The sequence below is a fragment of the Petaurus breviceps genome, unplaced genomic scaffold (genome assembly GCF_028583685.1).
Source record: "Petaurus breviceps papuanus isolate PSGF00001 unplaced genomic scaffold, PetGlider_PUasm1.0 90434, whole genome shotgun sequence".
NCBI lineage: Eukaryota > Metazoa > Chordata > Mammalia > Diprotodontia > Petauridae > Petaurus > Petaurus breviceps.
In genome coordinates this window covers 2,543,562-2,559,590 of record NW_027187251.1, presented here as the reverse complement: position 1 = coordinate 2,559,590, position 16,029 = coordinate 2,543,562, and the positions used below count along the sequence as shown (strand labels likewise).

General features: G+C 38.0%; 1 protein-coding gene across 2 annotated transcripts in view; it reads right to left on the bottom strand.

The window, feature by feature from the left end:
• KCNH1 (potassium voltage-gated channel subfamily H member 1) overlaps positions 1-16,029 on the bottom strand; it is a 543,998-nt gene that overhangs the window by 216,625 nt on the left and 311,344 nt on the right. For both annotated transcript variants that reach the window (XM_069108778.1, XM_069108779.1), the window contains exon 8: positions 2,336-2,535. In XM_069108778.1, the coding sequence (XP_068964879.1) occupies positions 2,336-2,535 (200 nt within the window). The remainder of the gene's footprint in view (positions 1-2,335; positions 2,536-16,029) is intronic.

Genomic DNA, 16,029 nt, shown 5'->3' with positions numbered 1-16,029 from the left:
TCTCTCTCTCTCTCTCTCTCTCTCTCTTTCTCTCTCTCTGTCACTGAGATAGGAGCTTCAAATCTGAGCTCCCTAGACTTCACCTTTCTTGCTACTTGGCTTTCTAGGGATCCTTTTCCTTCATTTGCTGTAAAGATTCTAAACATTAACAGGGATGTGTCAGCATGGAAGACTGGGTCATCTCATCTCGAATCACAGCTGTAAGAGACCTGAAAAGTCATCATGCACAAATGCTTCATTGTACAGTGCGGGAAGAAGAGGACCAAAAAGGTGAAGTGAACTTTGGTTTCAGATCAGATAGCTCGCTGGCAGGCAGCCTTCAGCAGCTGGTCACCTGACTCCAATCTAGCACCATTTCTAAGCATTCCTCCTAATTATCAAATATGATATAGCCATATGAGGAAGAAAAAAAAAGCTGGGAAGAGTGATCATTACGAGAGCATAATCTATTTTCCCTACAGAAGTGCTTTCCAGCATACTATTTTCCAGGTAGGTTAACCTCCACAAGAAGGGTAGTCAAGCAAATTGTTATTATGTCATGTGACTGGGTTATATGTGGGGGCTGAAGGAGTAGCTGATTTTTCTTCTGTATAGAGAGGTCATCAGGATGGGGACCTTAATACAAATTTCATGACTCTGTTGGGGAGTCTTTCCTTGAAGTTTGTCAAAGGTTCAGAGGCTAAAAGGAAGGTCCAGTGTGGTGGAACTGGGTGCCCTCTGCCCACATCGCACCTCTCTTCATTTTATCCAAAGACATAGAGCCTTGAGTAAATGGTGCCCATGCCATCCATCACACATAGGAATTACCTAGGCCAGTCACAGTCGTAGTGGAAAGGGCAAGGAAAATCTTTCCTATGGACAGCAGATTGCAATATTATCCTGTCCTCTAAACTGAAACACATGACTCTTTTCCCTTCATCAATCTCTGACTACTTTCTCCAGCTTAGTTTTAAAGAATATTCCCAAAAAGAGTATTCCAGCAAGATCACAAAGAAACCAAGGTGGGTGGTCAGGGATCTAAGCTCCCTATGAAAAAGGATTAGCTCATTGTTTGCTTCAGTTTTCCCATCTGTAAAATGGGAAGAGACCTTCCCAGATCCTTCCTCTTTTCTTTCTGGGGTTGGTGGAGATGTCTTGAGGATAAAGAAGATGATGCATCACAAATGCTACTCTCCCGGATGAGGATATGCTGATATTCAATTTAAGTCACACCTTCAGCTCTTGACCATGCATATTAAAGAAGCAGTCACACAAATAATCCAAATCCATTCATATTTGCCTTTCTATAAACATAGTCTGCCATATGTTTATAGAAGATTTGCCTTTTTTAATAATGTTCAGCTCAAGCCAATATGAAAACAAATTTGAATTCCCTGAGCACACTGACTAGAACAAGAAACCTTCCTAGCTTCAGAGAGAAGGTGGCCAGGATTAAATATTTGTTTTAAAATAATTCACAAAGTGGTAAATCCACATCTGCATAATTTAGAATTGTTGTCCCTTTCTCACACGTGCATTTTTTCACTCTCTTTTTCATTCTATTGGGCAATTTGACCAAACTTTCCTTCAAACAATTTAACAATATGAAATCAACACAGGCTAACTCTCAGAGATGGATAGGGATTTGATAATTATCCCCATTCCACAGATGATAAAACTGAGGGCCAGAACAGCTGCTCAACTGATCCCAAATTATACTGCTAGTCTTTGTATACATATTCTATTCTTCCAGTGTAATGTAAGCTTTTAGGTGGGGCAGGAAATATTTTACTTTTATATTTGTATCTCTAGAGATTTGCACATAGTAAGTACCCAACTGATCAATCAATAAACTTTTAAGTATCTCTTATGTGCCAGGTATTATGCTAGACATTTGTGATACAAAGATAAAAATAAAACAGCCCTGCCCTCAAGGAGTTTATATTCTGCTAGGGAGGATAGTGTGTATACATATAAGAGTATGCAAAATAAATTGGAAGTAATTTGAGGGACTAGCAAGTGGGGGGATTAGGAAAGGTCTCTTATAGAAGACTTGAGCTGAGCTTGGAAGGAAACTAGGGAGTCTGAAAGGTATAGGTGAGGCAGGGGTGCATTATAGGTACGAAGCCGACAGTCTGTGTAAAGGTGTAGAGATGGGAAAAAATATGACATGTTAGGAACACGTTAGGAAGAAGGCTAGTGCAGCTGGACCATACAATGTATGAGAGGTAATAATATATAATAAGGAAGTAGTGTATAATAAATCTTGGTTGAATTGCATTTAATTGACCCCCTAAATTATGCAATGGAGAAAGTTAAGTAACAAGTAGTTTTTCCTAAGTTCCCAGTCTCTTACCTTTTCAGTGTCAATGCCTCTGGACATGGACCAGGTTGACACAATGTAGTCCATGACTCGTTCACTGAGTCCCTTTGGCACCTGGTAGAGCTTCAGGAAGTCCCGAACACTGTTGAGCATCTCATGGTACCTGTTGGTGTTAGCATACATCTGCTGGAAAATGGTGGTGACATTCCCAAAAATGGTGGCATACAGGAGGGCTGTAGGAAAAAGGGAAAAGGAAGTGACATGTGAGTGGAAGTTGAGAAGTGGGATGATCTCCCCAAAACATGCCATAGAAATGGCCAGGAGGTCAGGTCACTGGGCAACATGTTCAGAGGCTGAGGCCATGGTACCTCCCTTTGCAACCTTGAAAAGAACAAAGAGTATATGCATTTTGGAAGACTGCTAAGCCTGGGTATCATGAAATAGTACCGTGTTTCCCCGATAATAAGACCTATCCCGAAAATAAGCCCTTCCCTTACTGTGTAAGATTCCTCTAAAATAAGCCCTCCCCTGAAAATAAGCCCTATTGAGATTGCTACTGTAGTGAAGGTGATCCCCTGCACTACACGCTACATTATGGGACCCTCTGTATGCACCGTGCCCCCCCCACGGTGAAACGCACGCCGCGCTTCGAGCTGCATCCAATCAGAGCTGCAGCAGTGAGCGCGTCATCCTGTTCTTCCCCAGTGATTTGCTTATTGAATAAAGGTACATTTTTTTGTTCACATTTACCTGTTTATTAAAATTGCTGTCAATGTTCATTAAAATAAGCCCTCCCCTGAAAATAAGCCCTCTGGTGTTTTTCTGTCCAAAAAAATTAATAAGACAGTGTCTTATTATCGGGGAAACACGGTAGTAGAAGGACTAGAAGAAACACAAAAAAAGATCTGGATAGCTAATATCAAGTCCTAGATGATTATCAGCTCTCAGTTTTTTAAGAACTCCAGATAAACAAAGTTACCAGGCTATTATAGCAGATAAAAGCCAGGTGAAAGGGTTGCCATTCACCCCCACTGTGGCTATCTGACTAGTTCTCCTCTCTTGGGTTTTGTTTTGTATTGCTTTGCTTTGCTTTGTTTTGGTTTTGACTTACACCCTCACTCCCAACTTTGTTGACTAGGTACTTAATTAGCTTGGTTCCTTGACTCCTGGCTAATGTCTCAGTAACACTCTCATCTACCCAAATGACCATGCATTTCAGCCCCCAGCCACGCTCTTCAGCTAGAATCTTTCTGGATTGTGAACTCCCTAGAGCCCCAACTCCAAGTGGGAGCTTTTCATCTACCCTCACTTGTCCCTGCTAGTCTCTTCTGGCCCTGATGAAACTTGCAGGTCTACAGTGACCAGCCCTTGTCTCTATCTGACTCAGAACTCTACCTCACCCATTTAAAATTGGAAGGGATTGAGATAAGTCCAATCCTTCATTTTACTCACAAGGAAACAGGCTCAGAGAGGGTGTTTTGCCCAAAAAGGGAAGGAAGCATTCAAGCACCTACTATTTGCCAGATATGGGGCTACAATGTTTTACAAAAATTATTTCATCTGATTCTTTTGACAGCCCTAAGAGGTAGGTGCTACTATTACCCACATTTTGCTTTTAAGGAAACTGAGGTAGACAAGTCAAATGACTTGTTCGGGGTTATACAACTGATAAGTATCTGAGGCTGGATTTGAATTCAAGTCTTCCTGAATCCAGAGCCAATGATCGCTTCACTGGGCCCCCTAGGTATTCCTAGTTCACATAGGCAGTTAACAGCAGAGCTGGAACTCAAACCTAAGTCCTCTGACTCCAAGTGTCTTACTCTTTCCACTGTCCCATGATGCCTCTGGAGTACGTTATTACTAATCCTTTTCTTAGCCTCCTAAAACATATGCCCCAAACTTCAGATCATCAGTGGGATGTAGCTACTCTTCTCGAGGCATTAGAGCAGGGGTGGGGAACCTGTGGCCTCGAGGCCACATGTAGCCGTCTAGATCCTTGGGTGCAGCCTTTTGACTGAGTCCAAGTTTTACAGAACAAATCTTTTTATTAAAGGGATTTGTTCTGTGAAGCTTGGCTTCAAAGGCCCACTCTTGGGGACCTAGAGGGCCACGTGTGGCCTTGAGGCCTCAGGTTCTCCACCCCTGCCTTAGAGTTTCAAAGAATCATTGAATCATAGACTCTCAGAGTCAGAAGAGACCTCCCAGCCCATAGAATACAGCTCCATGAATGTTATGTACAGTATCCTGGACAGGAGCTCTTCTAGCTGCTGACAACACCTCCAGTGAAAAGAAACTCATTACCTCACAAGACAGGTTTTCCATTTGGGGACAGCTCTAATGGTTAAGAATTTGATTTTGTTTTTTTTTTCTTTGAGACTGAAGAAAATCTGCCATTCTACTGCTTCCTCCCATTGGACCCAGTTCCACCCTCTAGAACCAGTCATGTTATAAGCACAATCTCCCTTCCATATGAGGTCCCTTCAAACACTACAAACATCTATTGAGTCATCCTCACTGAATCTTCTTTCTCTTCTCCAAGTTAAACATACTCAGGTCACAGAACCACAGAATTGGGGAGTTGTAAGGATCATCAGAAGACATTAGATATGACCCATACATGAACATACCTTACAAGGAACTGGTCAGCCTGTGCTTGAAGACTTCTGGGAGGCGGAGCTCACTCCTCCTCCAGGAGGTCCTCTTCCTTTTTGGAGAGCCCTAATACCTAGATGGCTCAATGGATAGAGTGCTGGACCTGGAGCCAGGAAGACTCATCTTCCTGAGTTCAAATTTGGCCCCAGACACTTACAAACTGTGTCACCCTGGGCAAGTCACTTAACCCTGTTTGCCTCAGTTTCTTTGACTGTGAAATGGGCTGGAGAAGGACATGGCAAGAAAACTCCAAATGCAATCATAAAGAGTCAGACATGACTGAAATGACTGAACAACAATAAAAAGAACAACTGTAGGAAGTTTTTCCTGATAGAACATAACTTGGCCTCTTTGCAACTTCTACCCAGGACTGCCTCCTTGGGCAAAGAAGATTAATCTAATGCCTCTTCCACCTGAGAGTCCTTTAAATACTAGAGTACAGCTATCATGTCCCAGGTCATCCCTTCTTCTTTCTAGGATAAATATGCCCATTTCCTTCCACCACTCTTCATATGACAGACTCAAAGCCCTTCACCATCCTGGCTGGCCCTCAGTTTATCATCAGCTAGGAGGCATATAGAGTGAATAGAGTGTTGGACCTTGGAATAGGTAAGATCTTAATTCAAATCCATCCTCTGATATGGAAGAGGTGTGTGACCCTGCACAAGTCACTTGAACTTCCTACATCAACTTCCTCAAATGTGAAATGTGAATTAAAAAAAATAGCCTCTAGATACCTCCCAGGGTTGTTGTGAGAATCACAATATTTGTCGAGTTTTTAGCACAGTGCCTGGCATATAATATACATTTAATCAATGCTCCTTCCCTTTTCTTCTGTTTTAATCACGGCTCCCAGAATTGAAAACAACATTGCAGAGTAAGTCTGATGAGGGCAGAGAACACAATACATCTATCATCTCCCTATTCCTGGAAGCTATGATCTTCTTAGTGCATCTCAGGGTCAAATTAGCTTTTTAGCTATAATATTACAGATCCAATTTTTTTCAACCAATCCATATGACATGGTTTCAACTTCCTTCACCATTTTGTAATCCATTGGATTTCTTCCACCTTGATTTCCTAAATGCAGTGTCTAAAAAGGGATGTAACATTCTAAATACATTCTCACCAGAACATAGTATAGTAGGACTGTGAACCCTTTCTACCTGAACACTAAATATCCACTAATGAAGCCTAATACTGCATCACTTTATTGGTGGTTAAGAGGGAGTATACACATTTATTAAGTGCCGACTGTGTGCCAAGCACTATTCTAAGTGTTTTTACAAATATTATCTCATTTGATGCTGCTGAATCATACTACTGACTCATGTTGAGTGTCTGCTGGAATCCCTGTCTTGTTCATCTGAGCTTCTTTCTGCCCATGTTTCCCTCATTCAGTGCAGACAAATGTTTTACTCCAAGGTAAAAATGTACTATTTTTCTCTCTCACACGTCTTCTTTGGTCTCCTATTCCAGTTTATTATGATCTTTGTGGATCCCAGTTCTATTGTCCTGTGCATTAGCTATCCCTCCTTGCTTTGTATCATACAATATTTGAATTAGCATGCCCAATGGTGCTTTCATCTAAGTTACTGATAAGATGCCTGAGTAGAATTGGGCTTATCCAAAACTCCTGGGTGCTCCACTAGAGACCTCTCTCCAAACTGAATATCATCCATTAATCAACATACTTTGGGTCCAGTCAAGCAACCAGTTCAGAATCACCTAGGTATACTATTATCCAATCCTCATCTTTTCATCCTTTCCACAAACATGTCAGGAGAGTCTTTGTCCAACACCGTGTTGAAAGCCAGGCTTTTCTATGCCTAAGACTTTTCTTGACAGATTAATCATTAGCTGGCAGGATTAAGAGCTAGAAGGAAAATTGGATATCATTTAGTCTAATACCCTTCATTCTACAGAGGAGCATATGGAGGACAAGTGAAATGACTCTGAGGTTACAGAGGTGATAAGGAAGCAATGGAAGAATTCAGACCCAAGTCTTCTCTCTCCAAGACTGTGGGAGTCAGACTCTAATTCAATACTCCATACTGATCCCAGAGTTGCATGGAACAATTATAACATGAAGATTTTCTAGGAGGCAGGGAGGGAGGCTAGACAAACTTAGCTTTAATGATAATGAAAAGCATTTCTCACTCAGACTGGGGCAAAATATGAAAGGATACATTAAGGGGGGAAAACAAAAATACAGGTGGTGGAGGGATGATATAGAATAAATAAGATATAATAATAATAAATTATTTAATTCTTTAATTTAATTTTATTAAATAAAATTTTATTTAATTAAAAATTAAAATAATTAAAACTAAATTTAATAAATAAGTTTTATTTAATTAGAATAATTAATAAATATAATAATAATAATAAAATAAATAAGAATGAATCTTATTCTTCTGTGCACTAAAGAGTCAAACTACCAACAGTGGATAGAAATTGCAAGGAACAAGATTTCAGTTCAATAGAATTCAGCATCTCATAAGAATTAGGGCAGTTACAGTACCATTATAAAATGATGCCACCTAAATTAATTTACAGATTTACTGCTATACCAATCAAACTATGAAGAGGGTGCTTTGTAGAGCTAGACAAAATCCATTTGGAGGAATAAAAGGTCTAGAAACTCAAGGGAAATAATGGGGGAGTAAAAATGAAGGAGGAATGGCATTTCTAGATCTCAAATTATATTTCAAAGCAGTAATCATCAAAACTGTTTGATATTAGTTAAAAAATTAAACAGCGGATCAGTAGAAGAAACTAGCTAAGGAGGAATCAGAAACAACTGAATTTGGCAACAGTTTTCAATAAATCTGAGCACATAAGTTGCTTGAGGAAGAACTCCTTATTTGGCAACAGATGCTGGGAAGCTAGAAAGCAGGTTGGCAGAAATTAGGTATAGACCAAAATATTGTACCATTTACCACAGTAAGTTCAATATGGTATATGTGACCTGAATGTTAAAGATCACACCATTAAAAAATTATTGGAGAATAAGATCTGGCATTCTTGACAGCTATGGCAAGGAAGAGAGCTCTTTACTAAAGAAAAGGGGTAATCACAAAATATAAAACGGATTTTTTTAACTAAATGAAAATGAAAAGTTTTTGCAAGAAAAATGTCACTGCAGCAAGGATAAGAAGCAAAATCTTTGCAACAAATATGGCTGAGAGTGGTCTGCTATGCATGACACTTGGGAATTTACACAAATATTTAAGATCAAAGGCCATCTATCTCAATGGGCAGGTAGCCAAATGGATATAAATAAATACTTGTCAGATTAATTATTATAAATTATTTATAGCCTTATGAAAAGTTGCTTCAAATCAGTAATAAGAGATAAACACATCAAAACTACTTTGAAGTTTTACTTTACATAGCAAAGATGACAAAAATGGAAATAGTCAATATCAGAATTAGGGAAAAATAGGCACACTGCTACATTGTTGGTGGAGCTTTGAATTGACCTAACAGCTTGAAACAGCGTTTCAAAAAGCAATTTGTAATTATGTTTGAAAAGAAACTAAAATGTCCATAAATTTTGACCCTGAGTTCCTACTGCCAGGCACATTTCCAAAAGAGATCAAAGACAGAAATAAAGTTTTCACAGACTCCAAAATATCCATAGAAATGTTTTACAAGTGCCATGAATTTGGGTACAATTTAAAAATATATATGGCACATGAATGTAAGTACTATGCCATAAGAAAATATGAATATGAAATATCCAGAGAAATACTTATATGAACTGAGACTGTAAAATAAGCAGAAAAAACAATACACACAGTGCTCTCTGCCCCTCTGATTAGAGCAGGGAGCCATGAACTCCTCAGCCTCCATGTCAGGAGAAGGGGAGATAGGAGAGACATCTTAGAGACCTTATTTCCCACCTGGCTGAATTCAGTTTGTACACTTTTGACTTTTCCATCGCCCTCCTTCCTTTCCACACTACCCTCCTTTCAAGCTTCCTTTTGTGTATTATCTTCCTTCATTAGAGTATCAGTTCCTTGAGGGAAGGGACTGTCTTTTTCATATTTGTATCCCCAGAGTTTAGTATAGTGCCTTGCACCTTGTGGGTTCTTGCTAAGTATTTATTGACCATTAGGTAATCTTGACTTTGGACAGTGACTACAGTATAAACACAAAGCACCAAAATTCAAATTAAATGCTTTGTACCGATAATGACCAAGTCTGGCACTGAAGAAGAACTGAAAAATGTACCTCCCTTCCTTTTATACAGAGGCAAGGGCCTATAGGTGTGGAATGCTACATATATTATCATAATCAGAGGTGTGCTGGCAAATATTCAGAGAATTGGTAAACAGTTCTCTGAAGGAAAAAAAAATTACTCAGGACACATTTTGAAGTTTAATTTAATTAATTATTAATGTTTTCATCATTATTTTCTTAAGCCTAGACAGTAAACAAAACAATAAACCAAACCTGGATTTGTAGCATTTCTGAAGAAATAGGAAATTTGATGATTGGTTCTCATGAGTCAGTATGGGCTGACTCCAGCACATCCTTCGGTTATGTGGTTAATGTGTTGGTTGGTTTTGATGAACTGCAATTTTTCTTTCTTTTTAAATTTTTGTTAAGAATTAGGGCTGATGGATAGCGAAGGGGATTTATTTGGAAAGTAAGGTAGCCAAAAGGATCAATAAAAAATTTAAAATAATGACATAGATGTATGTCTATATGTCATTTATCAATTATGCTAAAGATCAAAGCCCTATACATTTAAGGCCCCAAATGAGAAAATGACAGGCTTAAAAATCTTTTCATATATACATACATAGAAAAGTATGCTTTTAAATTTAAGAAATGAAAATTGAAATTCACACACAAAGAATTAGAGATGTATGAAAAGTAAGTCTAAGTAGGCAGTTAGATAGTATATTGGAAAGAGTGCTGTACTTAAAAGTCAAAAAGACTGAACTTTGAATCCCACCTCTGCTACTTCCTAGATGTGGGATCTTGGACAAGTAACTTAACCTCTCTTATCTTTAGTTTCCTCAACTGTAAAATGTACATTTTAATAGCACCTATCTCACTGGGTTGTTGTGAAGATCAAAAGAGATAATATAGCTAAAGCAATTTGCAGACCTTAAAGCACTAAATAAATGTTCAGCAGGAGTAGTTGTAGTCCCCCTGCAGAAAATAACAAGAAAATAGTGGGGAGCCATTATATGGGGCTCTTTCATCACACATATATTTTGCCCATGAAGATTCCTGTGTCTCAGAAAACAACTAATATACATTTCAGCACACAAATAGCCCATCTTATTGAATGACAGCCTAGCAGAGCTTTCCAGGTAAGATATGGGAATCTGCCATGTTGTATTCTGCTGCTAGAAGAATTAAAAGAACATCCTTGAAAAGTAGTTTAAATAAGCATTTATTAAGCACTTACTATTTATCAGTCACTGTTCTAAGCCCTGGGGATAGAAATACAAATAAAAAGAAAGCTCCTGCCCCCAAAGAGCTTACATTCCAATTTGAAAAGGGAGCCAAAGAATGGAGGGAACTAAAGGCAAAGTATTGAAATCTGGAAACTCAGAAATACAGCAATGAGAGGAATAAAGGTTGTTTTGCCTGTGCCCCTTCCCAAATGGAAACCCTGTTAGGAACTCACCAATGAGAGAAAAAACTAGCATGGCAGATATTTCAGGGTGATAAGACCACAGTGGCAGACTGATGTGCCATGATAAGAGGTTCCAGGCACTATTACGTGTTAAAAGGTTGTACCTGCCCAAAGAATTATAGATTTTAAAATTGGGAAGGACTACCTAGTCAAATGGTACTCATTTTAAACATAAAGAACCTGCAGCCTACAAAGATAAAAGTAATGATTTAAATTACACAGCTAGTTGGTATTCAGGTCAAATTCAAAATTATGTTTCAAGGCTCCCAATCTGGTTCTACAGCCTCCAGCAGCACCAGCCACCCCACCTCCCACCCCTCATCACAGCACCATACTGAGGGTCCCCCAGGGGGCTCAGGGCAACATCAGCACAACACCAGGTAAACAGCCAAGGTTTGCAGCCACAGGCACAAGAAGCCTAAGATAGTGCCCTTTTCACCCTGGGAGGAGAGATCAAATTTAAAAGAAAGGAAAAAGGACTAAAAACAATGAGTAAACAAAAAAGAATCTGACCATAGAAATTTATTATGGTGACAGGGAAGACCAATTCACAAGCTCAGAAGAGGACAACAATGTCAAATCTCCTGTAGGTAAAACCCCAAAGAAAAAATGGGAAGTGATCTCAAATCCAGAAAAAATTCACATAAAAGCTCAAAAAATAAAAAAGCTTAAAAATCATACAAGATAGATAGAGGGAAAAAATGGCAAAAGAAATGAGAGTGATGCAAGCAAAGTATAAAAAAGAGTCGTCAACAGATTAAAAAGCAGAATTGAACAAATGGAAAAATGGATACAAAAATCCACTGAAGAAAACAACTCCTTAAAGAGTACAATTGGCCAAATGGAAAAGAAAGTACAAGAGTTCATTGGGGAAAACAACAACTTAACAGTTAAAATTGGACAAATGGAAACTAATGACTCTATGAGACTTCAAGAATCAGTCAAATTTTTAAAAAATGAAAAAATGGAATAAAATGTAAAATACCTCATGGGAAAAACAACTGACCTGGAAAACAGATCCAGGAGACACAATATCAGAATCAGTGGACTACCTGAAAGTCATAATCAAAAGGAGGACCTGCACAGCATCTTTCAAGAAATTATCAAGGAAAACTGCTCTGATGTCTTGGAACCAGAGAGCAAAAATACTGAAAGAATTCACTGATTGCCTCAGGAAAGGGATTCCAAAATAAAAACTTCAAGGAACATTATAGCCAAATTTCAGAACTATCAGTCAAGGAAAACAATACTACAAATCACCAGAAAAAAACATTTCAAATTTTGGGGAGTCATAATCAGGATTACACAGGACTTGGCAGCTGTAACATTAAAAAATCAGAGATCATAGTACATGATATTCTGGAAAATAAAAGAGCTAGGATTATAACCAAGACTTACCTGGCAAAATTAAGCATAATGCACCAAGGACAAAAATGGTCATTTGATGAAATATAAGGATTTCAAACTTTCATAAGGAGAAGATCAGAACTAAACTAAAAATCTGAACTCCAATATCAAGACCCAAGAAAAGAATAAACAGGTAAAAAGGGAAAAGAAAACATAAGAGATTCAATAGAGATAACTCTTTACATCCCTACATGGAAAGATGATACTTGTAATTCTCAAAAAATGTATCACAAAAAGTCCAGCTAGAAGGAATATACATAGACAGATTGTATGGATATAAGGTGAATTTGAGGGAATGACATAAAAAATTAAGGGATGAGAAAGAGGATCATGATGGGTACAGAAGGAAAAAAGGAAGAGAGAGGTAGAATGGGGCAAATTATTTCACATTAAGAGGCACAAAAAACCAATTACAGTGGAAGGGAAAAGGGAAGAGTGGGTGATCAGCATTGCTTGAACCTTACTCTCATCAGTATTGGCTCAAAGAGGGATTCATATACACAATTAGTTGACTATAGAAATCTATCTTACCTGAAAGGGAAGTAGGAGGGGGGTAGATAAAGTAAAAGGCATGGAGGTGAGGACTAACAAAAGGGAGGGCAGATCAGGGGAAATGGTAGACAGAAGCAAAAGACTAGTGAGGAGGGAAAGGGTGAAAGGAGAGAGACAAAAGACAGGAGGAAGAATAGGATGGAGGGAAATACACAGGTAGTAATCATGACTGCAATGTGAATAGGATGAACCCTCTCATAAAACAGAAGTGAATAGCAGACTGGATCAAAAAACCAAAATCCCACAATATGTTGTTTACAAGAAACACATTCGAAGCAGAGAGAGAGAGACATAGAGTAAAGATAAGGGGCTGGAGCAGAATCTATTATGCTTCAGCTGTAGTAAAAAAAAAAAAAGTAGGTGTAGCAATCCTGATCTCAAAGTAAAAGTGAAAACAGATCTAATTAAAAGAGAAAAGGAGGAAACTACATCTTGCTAAAAGGTACCCTAGACAATGAAGCTATATATTGATATAGCTAACCATATATATATATATATACCAAGTGGTATACCACTCAGATTTGGAAAGGAATAATTAAGTGAGTTACAGGAAGAAATTGACAGCAAAACTACACTGATGAGGGACCTCAATTGTCCCCTCTCAGAACTTGATAAATTCAATGAAAAAATAAATAAGAAAGAAACTAAGGAGGTAAATAGAATATTAGAAAAGGTATTTTCTTTGGACCTTTGGCATGATTTAGACATAAAGGGTGACACTATAAACAAATTAGAAGGGCAAGGAATAGTCTACCTTGGGAAGGGGGAAAATTCATGACCAAATAAGAGATAGAGAGCATTACAAGATGTAAAATAGATCATTTTGATTATATTAAATTAAAAAGTTTCTGTATAAACAAAACCAGTGCAACCAAGATTAAAAGGAAAATAGAAAGATGGGAAATCTTTCTCAGCAAGCGTTTCTGAGAAAGGCCCTATTTTTCAAATATGTGGAGAACTAAGTCAAATTTATTTTATTTTTGCTTTTTGGAGGGGGGAAGGTAGGGCAGTTGGGGTTAAGTCACTTGCCCAAGGTCACACAGCAAGAACTGTTAAGTGTCTGAGGACAGACTTGAACTCAGGCCCTCCTGACTCCAGGGCTGGTGTTCTATTCATGGCACCACCTAGTCACCCTGAACTAAGTCAAATTTACAAGAATACAAGTCATTCCTCAATTGATAAGTAGTAAAAGAATATGAATAGGTAATTTTCAGATGACAAAATCAAAGCTATCTATAGTAATATGAAGAAGTGCTCTAAATTAGTTTTGATTAAAGAAATGTAAATTAAAACAACTCTGAGGTACCACACATACCAATTAGATTGGCTAATATGATAGAAAAAGAAAATGATAAATTCCGGAGAAGTGGGAAAATTGGGACACTAATGCACTGTTGGTGTAGTTGTAGATCCAATCATTCTAGAGAGTAATTTGCCCAAAGGGCAACCAAACTGTGCATACCCTTTGATCCAGCAATATCACTACTAGGTCTATATCCCAAAGAGATCATATAAAAGTGAAAAGGACCTGCATGTGCAAAAATACTTATAGAAGCTCTTTTTGTGATGGCAAATAATTGGAAATTGAGGAAATGCCCATCAACTGGGGGATGGCTGAACAAGCTGTAGTATATTAATGTAATGGAATAGGATTGTATAATAAAAAATGATGAACATGCAGACTTCAGAAAAACCTGTAAAGACTTGTATAAACTAATACAAAGTGAAATGAGAAGAAACAGGAAAACATTGTACACAGTATCAGCAACATGGGGTGATGATCAACTATGAAAAACTTAGCTCTTTTCAGCAACACAATGATCCAAGACAAGCACAAAGGACTCACGAAAGAAAATGTCATCCATATCCATAAGGAACTGATGAACTCTGAACACAGATTAAAGTGTATTTTTTTCACTTACTCTATTCTTTTTCATGATTTTTTTTCCTTTTGATCTATTTCTTCTTTCACAACTGTGACTAATATGGAAATATTTTTACATGATCGCACATGTATAAACTATATTAAACTGCCTACCATTTTCAGAAAAAGGGAGGGGAGAGGGGAGGGAGAAAAAATTTGGAACTCAAAATCTTGTAAAACTGAATGCTAAAATTTTTCTTGGCATCTAAGTGGGGAAAAAATAAAATACTATTTTTAAAAAAAGTCTATGGGTTTCAAAAGTTTAATTCTTTACTTATCATGCACCGGAAAGCCCCTGTTGCTACACCTGATGACTTTTTCATTCACCATCTTATTTGGAGGACAGTAACTCTTGAGAATTATTTTTAAGAACAAAATTCAGAGTATTTTATTAAAGATTTAACCTCCAATATCAGGGGGGGGGGGGGGGGTGTAATGATCTTCCACTTGGATGGACTGAATATTTACTATTTGACTACATAAAATGTCAGTGACCAAGAGGCAAAATCCTTAACCAAACAACCCTCAGATGATATTACAGTCAAAGCCCTGTAAAGGCATTTCTAAACTCCATGCATGTGATAAGTCCTTAGGGACTCTGGCAGCTATGATACTCATTTTTAAATGATTCAAAATTAAGCTGTTCATGTTGCTTTGAAGTGGAGAAATATTGGGTGCAAAACTGGTATAAGGAACCTGTGACCCGAAAGGTAGATTTGACCCATTGTTTCATTTCACCTGTTTCATAACAAATATTTGTACAAAGAAAGGTCTATTATAATAGCACTTCAAAGTCTTTTAAAGTAGCATTTTTAACGGATGGTGTCTGTCATCATTATTCATCCAAATTTATAGATAGTATGCATTTGAGTGGATGATGGGGTAATGTTAACATTGGCATGGCAACTAGCAACTAATTTCTGAATTCTTATTTCTCATGATTTGAAATCCATTGCCATGAATGTCATAATCCGGGGGGATATGAGCAGCTACATCTGTTTCTTCCAACTCCATGCAAGTTTCTTCCCACTAAATATCCTGGTTTCTTCCTGCTCTAAGCTGGTTACTTCACACCATATTGGAGATAAGTATAATATGGAGATTAAAAGAATTTCTCACAATTCTCCCTCTGGAAAAGGTTTTAACTCTATTCAGAGAAAAACTTCTTTACTAGATATGGCTGAAAGTAAAATGGGCTGCCTTAGGGGGGATTGGATTTCCCTATTACTGGATGTCTTCAAGTAGAGAATGGATGACCAGTTTGTCAGGGATGGTGCAGAGGAGTCCAGTCCAGATATGGGTGGGACTAGATTGTCCCCAAAGTTCCTCTGAGATTCTGTAGTTATGAGAATACAATACATATGCACAGACACGTGAGCGCACACATGCACACACACACAGATGATCATATATTTAAAGTTAGAATGGATTGTAGGGGCCATCTACTTCCAAGTCATTGACTTTATAGTGAGGAAACTTGACTTCCCAAGTTGACACAGGAAGAGTCAAAGGAGGGATTTGAACCCAAGC